This window comes from Danio rerio, chromosome 11 (assembly GCF_049306965.1).
Source record: "Danio rerio strain Tuebingen ecotype United States chromosome 11, GRCz12tu, whole genome shotgun sequence".
NCBI classification, from domain to species: Eukaryota; Metazoa; Chordata; class Actinopteri; order Cypriniformes; family Danionidae; genus Danio; species Danio rerio.
In genome coordinates, this window is record NC_133186.1 from 11,382,501 (window position 1) to 11,405,531 (window position 23,031).

At 36.8% G+C, this 23,031-nt stretch overlaps 2 protein-coding genes across 12 annotated transcripts in view; both read left to right on the plus strand.

Moving 5' to 3' along the window:
• Nucleotides 1–17,256, plus strand: part of itgb6 (integrin, beta 6) — a 44,873-nt gene extending 27,617 nt beyond the window's left edge. For 5 of the 8 annotated variants that reach the window (XM_073916453.1, XM_003199426.7, XM_073916452.1 and 2 more), the window contains 7 exons: nt 2,480–2,745; nt 3,638–3,789; nt 7,640–7,862; nt 13,299–13,393; nt 15,949–16,065; nt 16,439–16,605; nt 16,723–17,256. In XM_073916453.1, coding sequence (XP_073772554.1) covers nt 2,480–2,745; nt 3,638–3,789; nt 7,640–7,862; nt 13,299–13,393; nt 15,949–16,065; nt 16,439–16,605; nt 16,723–16,821 — 1,119 coding nt within the window. In that variant the 3' untranslated portion in view covers nt 16,822–17,256. Of the gene's footprint in view, nt 1–2,479; nt 2,746–3,637; nt 3,794–7,639; nt 7,863–13,298; nt 13,394–15,948; nt 16,066–16,438; nt 16,606–16,722 lie in introns of all 8 variants that reach the window. The other 3 variants (XM_073916451.1, XM_073916455.1, XM_073916450.1) reach the window with 1 other exon arrangement.
• A 2,637-nt stretch (nt 17,257–19,893) lies between these two features.
• Nucleotides 19,894–23,031, plus strand: part of pla2r1 (phospholipase A2 receptor 1) — a 95,529-nt gene continuing 92,391 nt past the window's right edge. For all 4 annotated transcript variants that reach the window (XR_012387028.1, XR_012387029.1, XM_073916389.1 and 1 more), the window contains exon 1: nt 19,894–20,126. Coding sequence is in view for 2 of the 4 variants with exons in the window: in XM_073916389.1 (XP_073772490.1) it covers nt 19,973–20,126 (154 nt within the window). In the remaining 2 variants the exon portion in view is untranslated. The remainder of the gene's footprint in view (nt 20,127–23,031) is intronic.

The window sequence follows — 23,031 nt, forward strand, 5'->3', positions numbered from 1 at the left end:
TAATTAAATTACCTCAATTTCAGTGGGTTTAATACTGGTACACATATTGTGATACACACAATAATGTGCCTTTGGTGCCATTTATCAACAATGTTTTAAAAATTAATCAATACATTTTACATGGTTAAAAACTTACATTTTTTTACATTAACTCATTATCATCATTGGGATATTGCTGATCAGTTTTAATATAAAACGTTAAATTATGTCTTCTTTTATAAAATAATAATTTTCCAAGACCAAACAGAATACACAAATACATATTTTAAGATCATTATGGGGGACAAGTTGACTTTACTTTAAAAAAAGTGAGTAAACCTGTTTTAACTTAAGATGTCCCAAATCAACTAATCGCTCAAGTAAGTTTAAGTAAAGTCACCTAAAATGACTTTTGCTGCTTGTTCTAACTACTTATTAACAATAAGTTGAAGCAACACAATTCTTAAGTTTTTTGGGGGACAACGTAATACATTTTATGAATTGAAGTGGGTTGAACATAAACCAATTAAGTTAAATTAATAGATTTGTGTTTTTACAACTGGGGTGGACTTTTAATAAATGAGGTTAGTAGCTGCTTAGGGCCCTAGAAAATTAGCAGGCCCCGACCAATGCCAAGAAGCCTATATTAATCATATAGCTCTTTTATCAATTTTCTATCATATGCTTTAAAATCTCGGCTCAGTGGGTGTTTCTGTGTGGAGTTTGCATGTTCTCCTGGCGTTCGCGTGGGTTTCCTCCGGGTGCTCCGGTTTCCCCCACAGTCCAAAGACATGTGGTACAGGTGAATTGGGTAGGCTAAATTGTCCATAGTGTATGAGTGTGTGTGTGAATAAGTGTGTGGATGTTTCCCAGAGATGGGTTGTGGCTGGAAGGGCATCCGCTGCGTAAAAACGTGCTGGATAAGTTGGCGGTTCATTCCGCTGTGCGACCCCGGATTACTAAAGGGACTAAGTCGACAAGAAAATTAATAAATGAATGCTGTAAAATCTGAATACAGCCATTAAGATTTTAATGTTATTATTTCATTTCAAAACCGTCATGAATAACTTACATTTTTTTTTACATTAACTCATTATCATCATTGGGATATTGCTGATCAGTTACAGTTTTAATATAAAACGTTAAATTATGTCTTCTTTTATAAAATAATAATTTTCCAAGACCAAACAGAATACACAAATACATATTTTAAGACCATTATGGGGGACAAGTTGACTTTACTTTAAAAAAAGTGAGTAAACCTGTTTTAACTTAAGACGTCCCAAGTCAACTAATCGCTCAAGTAAGTTTAAGTAAAGTCACCTAAAATGACTTTTGCTGCTTGTTCTAACTACTTATTAACAATAAGTTGAAGCAACACAATTCTTAAGTTTTTTGGGGGATAACGTAATACATTTTATGAATTTAAGTGGGTTGAACATAAACCAATTAAGTTAAATTAATAGATTTGTGTTTTTACAACTGGGGTGGACTTTTAATAAATGAGGTTAGTAGCTGCTTAGGGCCCTAGAAAATTAGCAGGCCCCGACCAATGCCAAGAAGCCTATATTAATCATATAGCTCTTTTATCAATTTTCTATCATATGCTTTAAAATCTCGGCTCAGTGGGTGTTTCTGTGTGGAGTTTGCATGTTCTCCTGGCGTTCGCGTGGGTTTCCTCCGGGTGCTCCGGTTTCCCCCACAGTCCAAAGACATGTGGTACAGGTGAATTGGGTAGGCTAAATTGTCCATAGTGTATGAGTGTGTGTGTGAATGAGTGTGTGGATGTTTCCCAGAGATTGGTTGTGGCTGGAAGGGCATCCGCTGCGTAAAAACGTGCTGGATAAGTTGGCGGTTCATTCCGCTGTGCGACCCCGGATTAATAAAGGGACTAAGCCGACAAGAAAATTAATAAATGAATGCTGTAAAATCTGTCTACAGCCATTAAGATTTTAATGTTATTATTTCATTTCAAAACCGTCATGAATAGTAGAACATTCCTTCACATGTAAATATAAAAATCCAACCACAAATACGGCTGTACATAGTTAGTTTGTGAACTTGTTTTTATTTATGAATTTGTTGTATTTGATTTTACATTGAGAAGATAAAGGTTCCAAACATGCAGGTTATTTGCAAAAAACAAAAAAAAACAACAACAAATAGAGCCCAAATCTACAGAGAAAAAAAATATCAAGAATGTTTCAAGTTTGAATGCTTGGGCCCCATACCTGGAATTGCTTAGGGCCAAATCATTAAGTCCACCCTTAGTCACAACATGAAGGAATTGTGTGGAGCCAAGCATTTTTACAGTGGTATATATCTTTATAGTTTGGAAAGGTTATTTCTTTAGTGTTGCATAAATAATCAAACCAGTTGACAGACAAAGCTGGTCATGTTTTGAAAATGTTAACTTAAAACGTTGACAAAAGGTTTCCTTTGAACGTGATTTGAGCGGTATGGTGATCTTCTCTGAAGTCTTCTTTTAATTTCCTCTCAGGTATCTTTTAACGTTACGGTGGAGATAAAAGGCTGTCTTGGTGGTCCTCGGCGGTTTTCTTTGCGGCCTGTGGGTTTCCAAGATGCCCTGGAGATCGAGCTGGAGTCGCAGTGTGTGTGTAGCTGCCATCAGACACCCGAAACCAACAGCAGCTTCTGCAGCCGAGGCCGCGGGGCGCTGGAGTGTGGAGAGTGTGTGTGTGATCCGGGTTTCGTGGGACCGAAGTGTGAGTGTACAGAGAGCCAGGATCAAGTCAGTGACTGCAGGTGAGAACAGACTTCAAGGTGGAGGGGGGACTCATTTTTAAAAAATAAAATTGTGCAAATTGCAATTGTTTGTTCTCAATATGGGCGGATTTTATTGTACATATTAAGTATTGTATATTAAATAAGATTAAAATATTAAATATTTTATTAACATGGAGCAAAAGGATAATCAATGTAAAGATTTTTAGCAGCCATCTTTGTTTATTTTTACTAAGTGTGTCAATATTAGTGTAGTAGGGCACTAAAAGAGGCCATTTTCATTCTAAAACGCTGCTGCTCCATCTCAGTGTGAATGGGGGAAATAGGAGACATCTGAAAACAGAGGCAGGGCTGCCGATATTCTCCTCTCTTATTGGGGCTTTTCCTCAATACTAAGTAGTTTACACACAGTTCAGTCCTGCATCCTCTCCTTGTAAGTTCAGACTTTGCAAGTTTGATATGGAAAACAGACTCCCGAGGACATGTCAGGAAATCTTCAAAGGGAACAGTGTACTTTATAACCTTACTCACATCATCCTGGCTATGTTGTTTCCCTATATCTTAACAATAAAATGAAAACATGATATGAGGAACTGCTATTTTCATTTTGATATTAACAACTTAACAGACATTCCTCCGGGTGCTCCGGTTTCCCCCACAGTCCAAAGACATGCGGTACAGGTGAATTGGGTAAGCTAAATTGTCCTTAGTGTATGAGTGAATGTGTGTGGATGTTTCCCAGAGATGGGTTGTGGCTGGAAGGGCATCCGCTGCGTAAAAACATGCTGGATAAGTTGGCGGTTGATTACGCTGTGGCGACCCCGGATTAATAAAGGGACTGGAGAGCTGTGTATTTAGGTGTGTGTGTGTGTGTGTGTGTGTGTGTGTGTGTGTGTGTGTGTGTGTTCGACAGGGCTAATGAAGGTGCAGAGGTTTGCAGCGGGCAGGGCGAGTGTTTCTGTGGACAGTGCGTGTGTCTGCCGTCCAGTTTCGGCCGTGTGTACGGGCCGTACTGTGAATGTGACAACTTCTCCTGCCTGCGCTTCAGAGGAGAGCTCTGCGGAGGTCAGTACATGCTTTTACACTGTCAGAAGAAAAGAAAGCGCTGACAGTGGGAGAGATATTTGATCTGCTGTCACACTGTGGAATGTTAATGAAAGAATAACACGCAGATAATTGGCAAAACAGTTGCTGTGCTCGGGAGGAAACGGGCGGAAGGCTTTAATGTGGGCCATCTCATGTTTGTGTTTATTTATATATCCATTCTAGTGTGCGGTGTAATTTATATATACTGTATATATGTACACACTGTTGGATAGTAGCTGATTACATGTCATTCGGATTATGTCATCAGATTACAGGTTTAAAGGGATAGTTCACCCCAAAATAAAAATGTCCACACTATTTACTCACTCTCAAGTGGTTCCAAATCAAGAGTGAATTTCTTTCCTTAAAAAAAAAAAGATCCTGAAGAATGTTGGATAGTAGGGGCATGGTAGTCTATAGTAGGAACAACTATACTATGGAAGTCAATGGATGCTGCTTTTCAGCATTGTTTAAAATATATTATTTTGTGTTTGAAGAAAGAAACTCAAACAGGTTTCAAACAAGGGTGAGAAAATGTTTCATTTTAGCCCTTAAAGGATAGTCTTAGACTAAGTTGCATGTTTGAGCAGTCCTAGCTGAAAATAACATGCAGTGACATCTCAAAATACCTCAGTGTTCTTGATTAGTCTCAAGAGGCACACCAGTAATGCGTTTTTACAAACCATTTTTATATGAACTGCTTGAATACTATAATGTAATAAAGGTGTAGTCTCGTCTTAACCCACCTTATGACTTACAGGTGAAAAATGACCCATGCACCAATTTAACAGCAGAAAAACAACTGGTAACACTTTTCAAATTAATGGTCCATTAGTTAATGTATTTATTAACATAAGGAAACTATTAGTAATACCTGTTCTACCAGAAAGACTCTAGGAAGCAGATAAACATTTGAACATTTATTGTGAATTGTTTGCATGAATGAGTTCGTTACGGTCCTTTCATAAAGTTCTTTGGCGTAAGCCCCGTCTATAGTGCAGAACTCTGGATGAGCTGGCAGATCCTGCCTGAAGATGAAGGCAGGGCGAAGCCAACCCCCTGAGTGGAGACGAGGCCAACCTGGTGGTGGTGGTGGTGATGGGGAGGATGGAGGGAAACTTCTGCAACGTCACCTGAATACAGCGAAACAGATTGTTTAGATGAGCTTTTATACATTGCTTGGTTGTTATAGGCTGACGAGATAATTATTATGAATGACATGACATCTCAATCTTCCTGGTAGAACCTTCGCTAAAGCTTTCATTTATGATATCTATTCCTCTGTTAACGATAGTTAATGTTATTTAATTTAAATGGTGTTAGTTCATGTTAGTTCATGTTAACTCATGGTGCATTAACTAATGTTAACTAGTGATGTGCTGATTGAAACAAAAAAATCTATATCTCCGAAACCAGCTTTGCATGTTCTAGAATCGATTATCTTATGGAAATATTGATATTTTAGTATTTTGGAGCAAATATGTAGTTTATTGGAATAAAAATACAGCAGAAAGTAACCACAATTACCCTAGTTTCTTGGAATATAACCAACATAGTCGGAACTACTACTTCTTCCGCCTGCCAAGTCATGTGCGAAATACGGCACTGTACAACTGCTGATCACACTAGCTATCCACTCAGTCTGCTGGCCTGGCACAAGTTGTTTAGAAGAGGAGGAAAGGAGAGGCACAGGTGCTGCTAGGGTGGGACAGACATCGCTCTCAGAGTCCTTAGGTGCAGCAGGCAGGCGTTATCCAGGTACAAAGGGAGAAAATGTGGCTGTATTTTGTGACAAAAATACATAAAATACATGATAGAATGACAAAAAAAGGTTCAAAATCTTCAGGGGGACCGGATTAACATGTGTTTTAATATATACAAGCTGCTCAGATGCTGTCAATAAATATGTTAGCTGGCTCTTTTTTTTTTTTTTGTATGAAATCATCATTAAACCAGAGTAACCCGTAATATGTCTTGTATTGAGTATAAAGTGACACTTTTAAGTACACTACTTGTTACTTTAATTTCCCTAACAGTAATTTTTGAGTAAAGAATCGGTATCGGATCGGCCTTTTATTTTACTTGGTATCAGATCGGATGGGAAACCAGTGGTATCACACATCACTAATGTTAACAGGCACAATTTTGGATTTTAATTATGCATTAGTTAATGTTAAACTATAATTAATTAATTAATTGCAAGAATATTTATGCTTGGTTACTGTTAGTAAATATATTAGCTAACATTAACTAATAAACCATTATTCTAAAGTGTTACCAAATAACCCCAAACAATAAGTTTTTGAAAAAATGTTGTGACTTTTTATAAAAATTGATTATCTAAACATGAATAATTTTCTATTTTAATGAAGGCTTCATGGTACAATGATTGTCCTTTGATTCAACCTGCCAGCTATAGAATTGTTTACACCACAAAAACTACTGGCACATACAGTACATACACACACACACACATACACACACACACACACACACACACACACACACACACACACACGCACATACACACACACACACACACACACACACACACACATACACACCTCCTAAACACAAAAATAAGAATCTGCTGCTTTAACTTTTATGAAGGTGGTTTTGATAAAAACCTTTTATACCTATTCAAGTACCTTTAGCATTAGAAAAAAGAGGATGTTTCTTCATTCAAAATAGATTTGAGAGCTAAAATTAAGTTTTGATGCTTTGTTTTATAGATTTAGTACTTCTAAAACAATAGGAGGGATAGGTGCAAAGCTGCCTCCGTGGTTAGCACTGTCACCTCACAGCAAGAATGTCATTGGTTTCCAGCGAAGTCCCAGCTGGCCCAGTTGGCATACATGCATGCATACATACACACACACATACATATATATATATATATATATATATATATATATATATATATATATATATATATATATATATATATATATAAACTTTTTACATTTCTTTAACATCAAACTACATTTGTGGGTCAAGGTCCCTCAATGCAAATAACAAGCATAAATAACTAATAATAATTACAATAAAAACATGAATCACAAAATATGGAAAATTGTTCATTTACAGATATTTTTACAGTGTACTCAAACACATACAGTAGGAAATCCAGTATATACAGTTGAAGCCAGAATTATTAGCCCACCTGTTTATTTTTTCCCCAATTTCTGTTTAGCAGAGAGAAGATTTTCTCAACACATTTCTAAACATAATGGTTTTAATAATAATGATAATTATCTCTAATAACTGATTTATTTTATCTTTGTCATGATGACAGTAAATAATATTTTACTTGATATTTTTCAAGACACTTGAAGCTTATACAGGTTAAAGTGACATTTAAAGGCTTAACTAGGTTAATTAGGTTAACTAGACAGGTTAGGGTAATTAGGCAAGTTATTGTATAACAATGGTTTGTTCCGTCGAATATTGGGAAAAAAAATATAGCTTAAATGTGCTAATAATTTTGACCCTAAAATGGTGTTTTAAAAAATTTAAAACTGCTTTTATTCTAGCCGAAACAAATAAGACTTTTTCCAGAATAAACAATATTATCAGACATACTGGGAAAATTTTTTGCTCTGTTAAACATCATTTAGGAAATATTTTAAAAAAGAAAAAAAAATCACAGGGTGGCTAATATTTCTGACTTAAACTATGTATTTTACATAGTATGTATTTATTTTTTATTAAAAAAGATTTACTGTCATTTTAGAGATTGATTACTCAATATAAAACAGACTTTTTTCTTAAATCTGATTAACTTCATGTACTATACCTCTTTGCCTTTCCTTTGCTGATGTGTGTTTAGGTCATGGGGAGTGTGACTGTGGTGAGTGTGTGTGTGACAGCGGCTGGATGGGTGAGTTCTGTAACTGCAGCACCAGTAACCGGTCGTGTGTGTCCTCGGATGGGTCAGTCTGCAGTGGACGGGGCAGGTGTGTGTGTGGGAAGTGTGAATGCAGTGTTCCTGGAGCCTCGGGCAAACACTGTGAAAGATGCCCAACGTGTGGAGACATCTGCAGCATACACAGGTTAGTGCACACACATTTGGGACTGAAAAACAATTTTTAGAATGGCTGCGCAGCTCTTAAAGAGCCCATATTATGGGTTTTTGAAAATTCCCCTCCATGTAGTGTGTAACACAGCTCTAAGTGAAGTGAAGTATCCAGCTAAGGCTTAAATCTGTAAGAATACAGTGTTTAAAACGGTTGATTCATCTATAAAAGAGTCGACTCATAGTGCTTCAAACGAGTCGCCTTGATACCGACTCATTAGGTGTTTCGCCATGACGTACGAACGAAACCAAGTTATTCACGTGCACGCGCAAACCCGGGAGATTTCAAACCTGAGGCCCCGCCCTCTGACGCAGAAACCCAGACACACACACACACCCACAAACACACGCACACAAACATGCCGGTCGATTGAAGTAACACTGCAGATGGACATTATATTGAGTCTCTACCCAAAGATGAAACATCAGCATTATAACCAAGCAGTTGGAAACTTCTGGAAGCTACATGCTACAAAGAATACTTCATCTGAGTTTGTTAAAGGAAGGATCAGTAAAGAGTAACTGATGGACGTCAGGATGGGTTTCTTCCTACATTTCTCAAGTGTAAGTACGTGCGGTTAAAGTTGTTGCCTCGTTTACTCTAGCTTGCAAATGTATTTAGTTGTGATTTGTTACTTGTAACCGCGTGTACTGTATCAGGTTAACTGGATATATTATCTTGTCGCATGCAAAGTCACGTTAAAAACGCGACGCGTGCTGTTTGTTTATGGAGCTCCGTGCTAGAGGCGCGGGGACAGCCGCGGGAATAAATTTCCGAATAAATCGCGGGAGCGGTCGGTAACGGGTTTAATTTGGGACGGGAGCGGGCTGTCTAGCAATATCACGGATATTGCTATGCGAATTAGAAAGAGAGAGTCTGCGTGGTGCTTGTGTGTGTGTGTTAGTGCGCACGCGCGCGTATGAGAGAGAGCGAGAGAGAGAGAGAGAGAGAGAGAGAGAGAGAGAGAGAGAGAGCGAACGAACGAACGAACGAGCTTTGTGTGCTTTGTGCTGTGTGTGTGTGTTTATACAGACAGCTTGGCTGTCTGGACTGTATACTGGGTGATTTTTGGTTGTGTTCTCCGCTCTAGCGGGACCGGGCGCGGCGGGCAGAAAACGGAGCGGGTTCTCAGGCTAAAACCTGGCGGGTGCGGGCGAAAGCGGGAGCGTTGTCATCCGGAGGTGTGTGTGTGTTTTTGTGTGTGTGTGGTATGGCGAGTACACGACTGTCTCCTTCGTTCGGTTATCCGTGGCACTATCCACTCGCCATAGTGTGGCAGCTAAAATCCACGTCTACACTATCGAGCTATGACCCTATTTCATGTATAATATGGGCTCTTTAAAGTCATTTGTTTGAATCATTAGGTAATGATTGTGAGGGGTTAATTACCAAAGATTTTAATAAAGGAGACTAATGAGTTTCCATTTTATCTTTCCTCTTTGCCCTCAAACTATGGAAGATTACATTATTTATGTACAAAACAAAAAATAAATAAATATTGGCCACTTTATTTGGTACACTACTAGTACTCGGTTAGTCCCGCTTTTGCCTTCAGAACTGCCTTAATCCTTCGTGGCATAGATTTAACAAGGTACTAGACATATTCCTCAGAGATTCTGCTCCATATAGACATGCTGGCATCACGCAGGTGCTGCAGATTTGTTGGCTGCACATCATGGTTTGTGAATCTCCTGTTCCACCATGTCCCAAAGGTGCTCTATTGGATTGAGATCTGGTGACTGTGGAGGCCATTTGAGTACAGTGAACTCATCGTCATGTTGAAGGACCAATCTAAGATGATTACCCTTCACAGTTCTGACTTATTTTCTCACAATTCAAATGTAGTTTGAAATCAGTGCTGCAAAATATGAGAACATAAAATCACAATTGCATGAAAGCAAGTCAGACTGGTAAGAATAAAGTCACAATTTTTGTTAATTTAATTATAGAAACAAGCTTCATGTAAGTATGTTTGCATAAACTTGTACAACAACTAATTCCACTTAGTTTTATTATATTTATATTATTTATTATATACTTGGATAATTATTTATACTTTTGTCATTTAAAAGTTCACTTGGAAGCATTATTATTATTACTGAGATATTATTGTGATTTTTATTAAAAGTTAGTATAAGTTAGTATAAAACTTATACTATTATATGCTGGTTATATCAGCATATAATACAGACCCCCTAGTTTTTCACAATTGTTTTTGTGATTTTAAATTTTTTTGGTAATTACCAGAAATTTGCAGACAAATTTGCTATAAAAAATAAATTAATGAATATAAGTTTTTATATACATGATATTGTATTGGGCGATGCGGTGGCGCAGTAGGTAGGGCTGTCGCCTCACAGCGAGAAGGTCACTGGTTCGAGCCTCGGCTGGGTCAGTTGACGTTTATGTGTGGAGTTTGCATGTTCTCCCTGCATTCGCGTGGGTTTCCTCCGGGTGCTCCGGTTTCCTCCACAGTCCAAAGACATGCGGTACAGGTGAATTGTGTAGGCTAAATTATCCGAAGTGTATGAGTGTGAATGAGTCTGTATTGATGTTTCCCAGAGAAGGGTTGCAGCTGGAAGGGTATCCACTGCGTTAAACACGTGCTGGATAAGTTGGCAGTTCATTCCACTGTGGCGACCTTGGATTAATAGAGGGAATAAGCCGAAAAGAAAATGAATAAATAAATGAATGAATGAATGAATTATATCGTATTTACGATATTAGGTAGCCTACTATGTTAGGTGTGCAATCTGATACAAAGGCATTGGGCTCTACTTTGACAATCTAGGCGCAAAGTCCAAAGCGCAGGGCGCAAAAGCCTTAAGAGCGTGTCAGAATCCACATTTGCTTTTCTAACGATGGAAAAATCTGCTTTGCGCCAAAGCGCATGGTCTAACAGGGTTGAGCTTATTGAGTTATAGGGTGTTTTGAGAAGAAACCATTTGGAGTCTCATCTCCTGTTCCCTTTAAGAGTCAGTTGCACTGCGCAATAGCACATTTGCTATTTACATGGCGGACTTTGTTAGTGGAAAAACTGAGCGCTTCATTAGCGAGAAAACATATGTTAGGGTTTTCCACTACCATAATACACCTAAAACACAGATTGCCGGAAAATTCGTCAATAGCAGGGAAGCATTTTCTCTCATTAACCGTGGGGAAAGAGTTAAACGAAATCATTTAATGATTTGACACGCATTATAATACCAGCTTTACATGTAAAGCACAAATAATGACCTTCAATTCGGTCACATCCAGTGGCTGGCATTCTTAAACCAATCTCCATCATTGTAAGCTGCTTGCTTTTCTGTTTGTTTCATTGCTCCGTTTGTTAGGTGTTTGCTCACACTTTCTTTTGCAGTCAAAAGCGCGTCAAACGCACAAAACAGCCAATTCATACCACAGGATGTATAATCCAATCTTCACTTGTAAAACACTAGTGCTTCATCCACGTCTGCTTACTGCACAGTCTGCAAAACACCCCACCCCCCTCCATATAATGTAATGATTGCCAGGACGCAGCTGAGACGTCTTTGTTCGAGAGACACTCAAATACATCACGTGTGCTGCGTATGCAACATTTGTAAGTCATGTAAAACAATTAGTTGCAAACTGAAATAAATTTAATTTGATTATTTGGTTTGGAATTGGATGTTTTATGAGATTATTTAAATTTTTGCCTTTTTTTTTGCGTTTAAATTAAGAATTTTGCAGGATTGAAAAAATTTGCGACTTTTGCTTATGCACTGGATTCAGCGATCGCAAAGTACTAGGGGGTCTGATAATAGTATATATATATATATATATATATATATATATATATATATATATATATATATATATATATATATATATATATATATATATATATATATATATGTATATATGTATGTGTATATATATGTATGTGTGTGTATGTATATATATATATATATATATATATATATATATATATATATATATATATATACAGTGCTCAGATATTTTTTATACATTCTAAATATAATTTTAAGTTTTAATTATTGTTATTTTACTTACGATTAGCATTGAGCTGAGAAAAATATTTCAGCTAAAGTTTATTTAAAATAACAAAAACAGATCTAGCTTTATGATTTTAGTTTTAGACTAATAATGTTAACTGGAGGAATATTTAAGTGTTTTTATTTGATTATTAATATTAAAAAATGTTATATATACATATATATATATATATATATATATATATATATATATATATATATATATATATATATATATATATATATATATATATATATATATATAATACATATAAATAGATATATAATATTGGTAATAATATTCATAATATTTTTTTTTATTCAATATATTTGGAATAGTTAAAAGCAAATGTATATTTTTAAAAATCATATTTTTACATTAACTATTATTTGTTTGCTTATTCTGCTTCTGTCTTCACCAAAAGATATTAAACAGCTACTTTTGTATTTTAACCACTTAAACTCTGCTGCTATTTTGGGATTTCCGCCTGGAATTTGCCTACCCAAATTTAAAAGCTTCCCAAATCCACATGCAGAGGTGTAAATGCAAAAATTTGGTATTATTTTAAAGAAAACCCTTTGAATTTTCATAAAACACTATTGAAAGTGTTTAAAATAACTGTATATGTCGTCTGTGTTATAATAAACACCTAAAAAAGAGCCACTTTTTGTATTTTTTTATAAACTCAAATTTGAAAGTGTACCTTTTAGGTTCTGTGTGCTCTAGCATGCTGTAATTAATTTTGGTGGTTCCTGCACATGTCAGTAATCATAGGAAAAAAGAAAAATGTCTCTACCATAATCTATGCAAAAGTTATTGTATTCCAACTGATGAGAAGGGCTGTTTAAGCCACAGAGACCGATCCTTGTTTACATATTTCACTATTCTTTTGTTTGATCAAACATAATTCACTGTGTTTGGACCACATCAGACATATAAAAGGATTACTTATGCACATCACCTCAAAAACAGAGGAGAATGGCCCTGACACCACTTACGGGGGTCTGGTGCAACGCTAGCCCTTTAAATCTGAAAGCGAAAGTCGATGTATAGTTAAGTGGTTAACTATTACACAATGAAAATTAACATATTGGCAAGATTGTTTTTCATCACTGTGTTTTTGCAGCCAGCTTTATATTGTGTCTTTAGGAGTCTTCCTTTTGTCCAGTGGGCATATATGAGCACCAAAAGGCATGTGGCAGCTCTGCAGTATTGCATTTCCTTCCCAATAAAAGTCCTGTCACCCTGTGTGTCATTTGACTCTGTGATACAGAGATACAGAGAGAATGAGAGCAACAAAAGAGAAATCCAGCTCTAAGAAAACAGTCACAAAACAGACAACTCTCTGTGGGGTCGACGGGTTTTCTAATGTTGTCTCTGTGTGTCCCGCAGGTCTTGTGCTGAGTGTTTCCTAAAAGCTAAAGAGCCGTCAGATGAGTGTGCTGTAAAGTGCAGCTCTCTACACACCGCCGTCAGCAATTCAACAGGTCAGAATACACTGTTTTAAGGGGTGGCAATATAGCAAAAATATAATTTCATTATCAAATCAAACAAAATCAAATCAAATAACATTTCAGATAATTTTTGATTTTATCTTGACTTGCAACAATTTTGCAAGTTTTCTGAATGGTGCAACCAAAATAATTTCCTTATTTTTAAAATAGATCCTTCAAATAGCAGCAAAATATCAAACACAGTATAGGTATTAATATATGTTATAGGTGGGCATAGATAAATTGATTTAATCTAGAATAATCTAGATTTATCTCGGAATTAATCTAGATTAAAATGGCTCATTTGAATTCTGCCGAAGGAATTCAGAATATAAGTGCTACCCAAATAATAATTCTTTGAGAACGGGTTTCTCAAGCCAGGTGGCGCATTAGACCAGGGCTCATCTCCTGTTTCCAAAAGGCATCACAAACTGCTTAGTAAACTGTTCTACTATGATAATTGGTAATGAAAATAAATGATGTTCAATAAGATGTACTTGTGCTTACTAACTGTTTATTCAGTTAAACATAAATGTTGTTGAACGGTAGGCCTACATAACAGTGATTTTTGATTACCTTAATCCGACTAAAGTCATAACTGAACTATACAGAAATTGAATTAAGACATGTGGAGTATGCAGGTACTAGTGGCATTATTGGTGTAAACACCGTGATCAGTAAACACCGTCATGTAGGACTTTTAGTCATATTTTCCAACAAAATCCACACATGCGGCAGTCAGTAAAGGACCGCAAAAACACACACACAAACATACACATCGTGAAACGATGTTTTTTTCTTTCCACTGTGCGTGCGTTACTAAATTGCATAATACTCTCACCAGTCCTTACACCTTATTTGCGTCTAATACCCCAGTTTGTCTCGGCGGCATGAATGAAATGTTCATGAGTTTAAGTGAAACTAAAGAAGTTAAAGAAGGGTACTTTTTTTGTCAGACAGCTCACCGGTCAGGTATACATCCATGCTAAAATATCAAGGTGAAAGTCATCATAGCTTGCGTAGAATAGACCCAGCTCTCAAACCAACTTTGAGAATAGATTAACGGCATTTTTTTTAATCGCGCGATAAGAGTCTTGCGTTAACGCAGCATGTTAACGCCAATAACACCCCACCACTAATATATATACCTCATGAGCTCAGGGCTCTCTCCCGGGACAGCATGCCAAACAAGCTTTATAATCAATCATCAGCTAAGTGTGAACTCTTGAAATTCAACACATAAATTGTTTGCAACAGTTCTGCATGCAACACTTTTCAGTAGGACATACCATCACACAAGTGTTTTTCTCTTGTACATCTTGTGTGGTTTTGACAGTTTTACCTTCATAATCAGTTGTGGTTTGACAGGATTTGTAGTCTCTGACAGGGTTCTGATAAAACACACACACTTAGACACATTTATGTCTAAATGTTTGGCTACAGAGTCTCTACTTCTGGCAGGACCACTTAAGCAAGTTGAGTTTTTTGCCCAGTTATGCATGACAGTATGGTTCCTAATGGGGGTTCTCCCTCCATAATTATTTGCACATACAAAAGAGTCTGCATTAACCCCCCGGAACCATAACCTGAATAGTAAAATGATAAGGAACATGCGTAATACAGTATCTTAATGAACAGAGGTGTCACATGGCGGAATGACTAAGCTGTCGCTTTCTGTGAAGAATGGCAGCTAGGACTTGAAGCTTTGGTAATCTGAAACAAACGACACAGCCAGAAGGTGCACAGTAGCTTATATACTGTATGAGAGAGAGGGAGGATATATACAGTACGTGGCCTAATAGAAGAGTGATAATGGTTGAAGCAGCTTGTCGACGTGCCCTGACTGTCAGGTTAGGGGGTAGGGGGTGCATGACTACACAGACCAAGTAGAACAAAATAATAAGAATATATCAAATTGCAACATCAAGCAGCGTAATGAGCAGTTTTTATCGTCAAAAAATGAATGGAAGTGAATGAGACCGGAAGTCTCAAGCCAAAAAGATTCAAATGGCAGCGCCCACTCGTCGGCGGAGAATAAGGTGAATAAAGCAGAACAAATCAAGAAAAACAGGTGAACTGAATAAACTGATAATATGATAAGAAGGGGGGAGGGGGGACTAGACGCACACTTTCTTGTCCTTGTGTTTGTTGTTTGTCTGCATCATGGATGTTCAGACGGCCAAACGGCACACTACAGACAGACAACATGTACACAGGGTTCCCACGCTTCTTGAAAGTACTTAAATTTCAGGCATATGGATTCAAGGCCTGAAAAGTACTTAATACCAAACACGGGTCCGTGAAAGTGCTTTTAATTAAATATGAATTGAAACTTGTTTATGGTGTTATTTCAGCGATTGTACTGTGCTGTTGTTAAAAACAGTCAAATAAACAAAATTTTTAATTCTTCGTGTACAAATCTTACATTTAAATCTTGTATAAGAATGATAGGACAAATAATGCTCATTTTATCAACATCTGAGAAACCACATTTGAATATTACTAGTATTAAATTTAACTCATTTTACAATAAATACATTCTTTTGTAGATTTTGAGGAGAGTCGGGCAGCACCATGCACCTTACAAAGCGAGGAGAGTTGCCTGCTGTCTTTCAGCTTGGTAGCCAGCGATCACGGCAGCATCATTTACAACCCCAAGCTTTACGGTGAGATGTGTTTTTTCTTCATACATTAACGTACACACTTCAAACCAGTATTTCATCCAAAAATGATGGGTTTTGTTTCAAACCTATCTGAGTTTTTCTGTTGAACACACACACATACAGATTTGGAAGATTGTTGAAAACCAGTAGTCACGTTTCCTACTATGAAATTTAACGGATACTAGTTATCAGTTCATCAACATATATTCCTCAGTGTTCAACAGCTAAAAGAAACTCAAATCGGTTTAGAACCCTATAATGGTGGGTAAATGTTACGTTTTTCTAGAACTATCGCTTTAAATTGAGTGTTGTGGGATCATACATTCAAACAGAGTTATGTTTATATTTAACATGGTTTGTGTGTATAATTACCCAGACTGCTCAGAACCACCAAACGCACCACTGATCGCTCTGGGTGTGTGCATGTCTGTCCTCATCATCGGCATTGCACTCCTTGTGATCTGGAAGTTTCTTGTTTCTGTTCATGACCGGAAAGAGGTTGCCAAGTTTGAAGCAGAAAAGGCCAAAGCCAAATGGCAGTCGGTATGAAAACATTAGCAAGAGTTTGGCAGTGTGTAATATAATGCACATTCTGTTCATGTTACTCTCTTAATGGCTCAATTTACTTGAAGTAATCGTGTGTTCAACTTGTATCTCCAGGGCACGAATCCTCTTTTCAGGAGCTCGACGTCAACGTTTAAAAATGTGACCTACAAAAGCACAGGGCAGCAGAAGAGTGATGTTTCTTTAGGCCGCTGACCAACTTTGTGTGTTAAAACACAGAATGTAGGCTTCTATAACTAGGAGCGAATACTGTTTTTTTATTATTTAAATGAATTTTCTTGTACTGTACAAGCAGGACACTGTGTGCATGTGTATGTGTGTGTTTGTATTTGTGTGCTTGTAAGGTGGCAGTGAATTTATTTTTAAAAATGTACATTTTAAAAGTTGTGTTGTGCTGCTAAAAGTGCTAAAGGTACTGTTTAATATGGGCGACACTGGAACTTCTTGTTTTACATTTAGTGTTTCTTGTGGTTGTTTTAGCCAAATGTTTTTCTATGTAGTCATTCATGACATGTTTCTGATTGATTAGTTGAGGCTGAGCCTTTTTTAACTAGACTAAGTGAGATTTTGCTGGATCAAATGTAAAAAAAAGTGTCTGTGTTTGTTTTGTAATATATTTTATGGTTTTTTCATGTTGAGTCTCATTATTTGTCTCTAAATGCACAAGGATTCAATTTGTTCATATTTAAAACAAACAACAAATGTTTTCTAAATTAAATTCTGCAATCGAAGAGTTCAGATGAAAAACCCTCTAAATGCCATCTGAAAGTTTCATCTAAAATCTACTTTTTTCACAGGGACCTTTATGTGCATTATTATGTGCTTTATGTGCAGTATTTTCACCTTTATAGTGATGAATAGGTTATTTTCATTGCCTTTAAAGTGAAAACAGAACATACTGTAAATATAGGAGGCAGAGTAAAATGTTAGTTAATTAATAATAATTCCTTTTATTTAAATAGTGCTTTTCTGGGCACTCAAAAAGCTTTACACATAAGGGGAATCTCCTCATCCACCACCAGTCTGCAGCATTCACCTTTATGACGCGACGGCAACCATTTTTGCACCAGACCGCACACCACACACCAGCTGATTGGTGCAGAGGAGACAGAGTGATGAAGCCAATTATGATATGGGGAGAGTTAGGAAGCCATAATGGACAGAGGCCAGTGGGCAGAATTGGCCAGGATGCCAGGGTTAAACCCCTACTCTTTTTCAAAGGACATCCTGGGATTTTTAATGACCACAGAGAGTCAGGACATCGGTTAAATGCAGGGGTCACCAATCTCAGTCCAGGAGGGCCGGTGTCCCTGCAGAGTTTTGCTTCAACTTGCCTCAATACACCAGCCAGGATGTTTCAAGTATAGCCAGTAAAGCCTTGATTAGCTTGTTCATGTGTGTTTAATTAGAGTTGGAGCTAAAATCTGAAGGACACCGGCCATCCAGGAACAAGTTTGGTGACCCCTGGTTCAATGTCTCATCCGAAAGATGGCGCTCACTGAGCAGTATAGAGTCCCCATCACTATACTGGGGCATTAGGACCCACACAGACTGCAGGTTGCGCACCTCCTGCTGGCTTCACTAACACCACTTCTGGCAGCAACCTGGCTTTCCCATGTGGTCACCCATCCAGGTACTGACCGGGCGCAGCCCTGCTTAGCTTTAGTGGGTGACCTTGTAAGAATTGCAGTGAGCTAGCTGCCAGCATTTATAAAGCTTCACACGGAGTTAAACCGTGTAAGTTCACTTTTCAGTGGTTTACAAGCAGTGGTGTGAAGTGCCAAATTACAAACACTCAAACTACTGTAATTTACAAAATACTTTTAAAAATGTGTACTTTTACTTTGCCCTGAGTACATTTTTAGTGCTGTATCAGTACTTTTACATCACTACTTTCTTTCAACCTGCAGTCACTAGATTTTCTTGTCTATGGGGATTAGAAAAATTAGTCCTGTGATTCCTGTCCAATCAAATTGAACATAGAAGGTAAATTGCACATAAAAGGGCGCTTTATAATTGCAGCAAACTGTTTTTAACCATTAGAAGTCTCTAAGATGTCCAAAAATTTTGCACACATTGACCTAGGGACTGTTTAGATGCATGTCACCAATGAGTAAAAGCTGGATGTTTACTGTATATCACCAAAATGGCCTTAAACAACCAGCAGGCACAAGCTGTCCACATAACATTAGATTGACGTTGTCAAATGGTGTAAATGTACCCTTTTCATGGAATTTAAAAACAATTTAAAACAATCTCTTTGTTTAATGGGTCCTTTAAATTGTAATTACTGCTATAATCTAGTTATGTAAGCAGTGTAAATGACTCTTTTGGTTGACTAATAACTATCTCAGATGTGAATTTGCCTCTTCATGGAAATTAAGCCACCTCAGATGTAGCTTCTGTGCTGCATTTTGAGTGCAGAGCAGTGATTTTTTTTCAGTGAAGATTTGACATGTTTGTTGCTTCTTGGGCCAAGATTTAACGTTGTTGGCTGAATATAGGCCACTTCAGATGCAGCTTCTGTGCACCTTTTTAGTGCAGTGATATGATCTGTAGATTTAATCTGACATCATGTGTACTGTAAATGCATTTAAGATGCTTTGGACAGAATTTAACTCAATCCACCATTTCATTGAATACAGGCAAAGTCCTATAGATTCTGAATATGAGCAGCATTTCAGTAAAACATATGTTTATACATATATAACCTTGACACTGTATTTAATAGATGATTTAACATCATTATAGCTTATATTGATAATTGAAATTTATCCTAAATGCAAAAACCTGAAATAGATTTTTATCTTAAAATGAGCATTTTATCAGCCTCCTATGTTTATATTATGTTGGCTTACATTAAATTTAATGAAAATCATTTGAAAAAATCTACTCTATGCCATCTACACATAGGAATGTGAAAAAATCCTCATTTTAGAAGATCATTTCAGATTCCTCTGAACTATTCAAATGCTTTTCAATGCTTTGTGCAAGAATGTTCAAACTCGACTTACATTAGATATACTGCAGTGACTTGAACATAAGCTTTATATGTAAAGGAACATAAATAGCCTACTTATTGCTACCTTTGTACGTATACGATTAAATGAAGGAGAGATTTGTGAAACATTGTGCGACGCGACGCAACGGGAATCTGCGCTTCTTCCTGTCAGCGTCCAAATTTGTTCGCGTCGCGGTCAGAACAGACGGGCTGTAAACGGAGAGGGAATATTTTGCCTTTTTACTGCCCCACAGAGAGACCGTGACGTAGAGAATCCAAAAACTTGCGGAAAGTGTGTGGAAAAAACAGGCTGCCGTCTGTGCAGCGCGCTCGTCTCCTGTGGAAATGCGAGGATACAGTAAAACTCTTCAAGTTCGCTTCCATGAAGCGCTTTCTGTCCTTTATGTGCTGCTTTATGTCAGTAATTTCGCTCTTGCTGCTGCGGAAGTGTCGGACAAAACTGAAGTTTGGGACAAAACTCAACTTCTCGAAGTGTACAGTAAGTGAAGTCGGCCTGCGCGACATGTCTGTGTGTTTTTAAAACGCTGCTTTGCATGAGCGCGTGGGTTTGGTCAAGATCAAGAGTTATGAAGATGAAGAAGACTGTGGTCTGCAGATTACATTAGTATGTAGAGCGCATAGTCCAGCTCTTCCCTTTGAAAAACTGACCGTGTGTGTCATTCCTCTATTGAGATTACCATACAAAGACCATTTCTTTCCCAAGCGAGAGGACTGGCAAAATAGGATGAATAGTTTGGTTTAAAGAGTTACACAAACTGCTGCCCTGTAGACTTTGTTTTAGTACAAGTTAATTTGCTGCACACAAACAACCCCATAGGCGGCTGCTCATCACATGACACATCACGAAAGTCAGTAGTCAGTACGCTTACTACTAAATAACTAGGCAACCTTTTGCATCGTTTGTTTGTACGGATACACACGCCAAAAATAAAAACGTTAGAGTTCATTGAACACACGCTGACCTTTGTGTCAACATAAACCAACAGCAGACATAATTTAACATTTAAAGGGAGACATGACACATTGAGGTCTAAAAGTATATGTTTGTCTGTGCAAGAAACAATAATTATATATATATATATATATATATATATATATATATATATATATATATATATATATATATATATATATATATATATATATATATCACATCGCAATAGCAATGTGATTTTCTGTCATGGCATTAATGGACAAACTAGCAGACCGACCACATTGCACAACATCTGAAAAGTTATTTTGGTCATTATAAAATGTCTTGGTCAACGTCTGTCATTAGAGCGGTTTGATAATATAGCTTCCCAGAACTGTCTAGATCGGCTGTGCTCCACAGGAAAGTATCACACCTCCAATAGCCACCGCACGTTCATTGTGTTTCATCTTGTGGTGCAAGTAATTTATGATTTAATAAAAAACGCCCACAGTAGCTATTCATACTACAGCAAATTCTATTTTTCTTTTTAATATTTGCTGCTAATTTATTACGAAGTGAAAGTTTTGTTCTCTTTGATTCATTGAATGAAGACGGTGCTTCATTCACACATGGTTTATGTTGTTTCAGCAAACAGTCATGGGTCTGTCAACATCCTGTTGCATAATGACAAATATAGCCTATTCAAAGTAGCCCAACTCGAGGAGATTATTTATTTTATTTTTTTATTTAAGTAACTAGTTAAGTACTTCTTAATTTCCAAGTAAATATCTGAGTTTCTTTAAAAAAAAAAAAAAGTAATGCCAGTTGCTTTGTTTTCCTATGTGTTGACTCACATCCTTTTTTCATATTATTACAAAGAAGCAAGCTCAGGCCAGATAAAAAAAAGGTTACAAAAACATAATGCATTATACTTTCCTTAAACAGTAGGCTAACACATTTTTTAAAGAAGTAAGACAAGATTGTAATAGGTTACATTTAAAAGTAACTTTTCCCAACAATATGTACACTCACTTGGACACAATATAATTTTTTATTACTCTATATATCTTCTACTTAATGGGGAAAAAGTCACATCTTGAATAGCCTGATGATGAGTGAATTACAAGCTCATTTTCATTTTTGCCAAAAGTACAAATGAATGAAACCTCTAAACTTTGACAGGAAACTACAGAAAAAGATTAAGACATTTAAAAACATATTGACAGTTTGCCTCTATTTTTTTCTCTAATCATTTGTCTTAATCTAACTTCATTATATTTGTAACACTTATAAGTTAAGTGACTCTTGAATGGATATAGTGTAGTTTTATTATTTATTTAACATAAAAAATGACAGCTAAAGAAGCCAGTTGTTTTAAATAAAAGAATCAATTTTTTTAAATTTCACACACAATCTACATTTAAAGAATGAGTAAAGCAAAAATGAGTACACCTTGCCTCATTTCTTAGAAAAGCACCTCACCTTTTAAATTAATACTTAATACAGTAATGCATTTTCTTTTTTGTTTTACATAAGATTGGTTAGCACCAAAGGCAAGATTTGGTGTATTGTAACAAAAATATGAGTACAATCTATTGGGTTTGGACATTCAATAAAAGAATAATTCATAGAAAAAAATCAAGTTAGCCGCATAATATTAATTATCTGTCCAACTGGCAGGCTAAATTTCTAGTTTTCACAAACTTGAGCCAAACTGAAGTAAATGAAAGCCTTTGACAGCAGGTTGTCTAAATGAAGAGAAGCAGTTTTTTTTCAAATTGCTGATTTCCAGATTATCGCATCTTTAGAATATCACAGACATATTCAAGTGCCCCACAAAGACTGATCATTCACAAAACACAAATGCTTAAAAGAACAGAATATTCATTCATTCATTTTTTTTTCGGCTTAGTCCCTTTATTAATTTGGGGTCGGCACAGCGGAATGAACCGCCAACTTATCCAGCATATGTTTTACGCAGCTGCAACCCATCACTGGGAAACACCCATACACACTCATTCACACACATACATTATGGACAATTTAGCATACCCAATTCAGCTGTACCATGTCTTTGGACTTGTGGGGGAAACCGGATCACCCAGAAGAAACCCACGCGCAGGGAGAACATACAAACTGCACACAGAAATGCCAGCTGACCCAGCTGAGGCTCGAACCTGCGACCTTCTTGCTGTGAAGCATTTGTGCTACCCACTGCACCACTGTTACAGAATAATTACGAGGAAATAGTTTAATTTCTCTATAAAAAAGACTTTTGCTGCTTGATCAAACAACTTATTTAAAATGAGTAGAAACAACACAATTCTTAAGTTCTTAAAGAGAACTTAATTGTTTTATGTTCAAGGCACTTAAATTTGTACAAATCATTAAATTAACTTAATTGATTTGTGTTAGTAAAACTTATTCCCAATTGCGTGGAACCCAGCATTTTTTTATTTACATTGTTGTT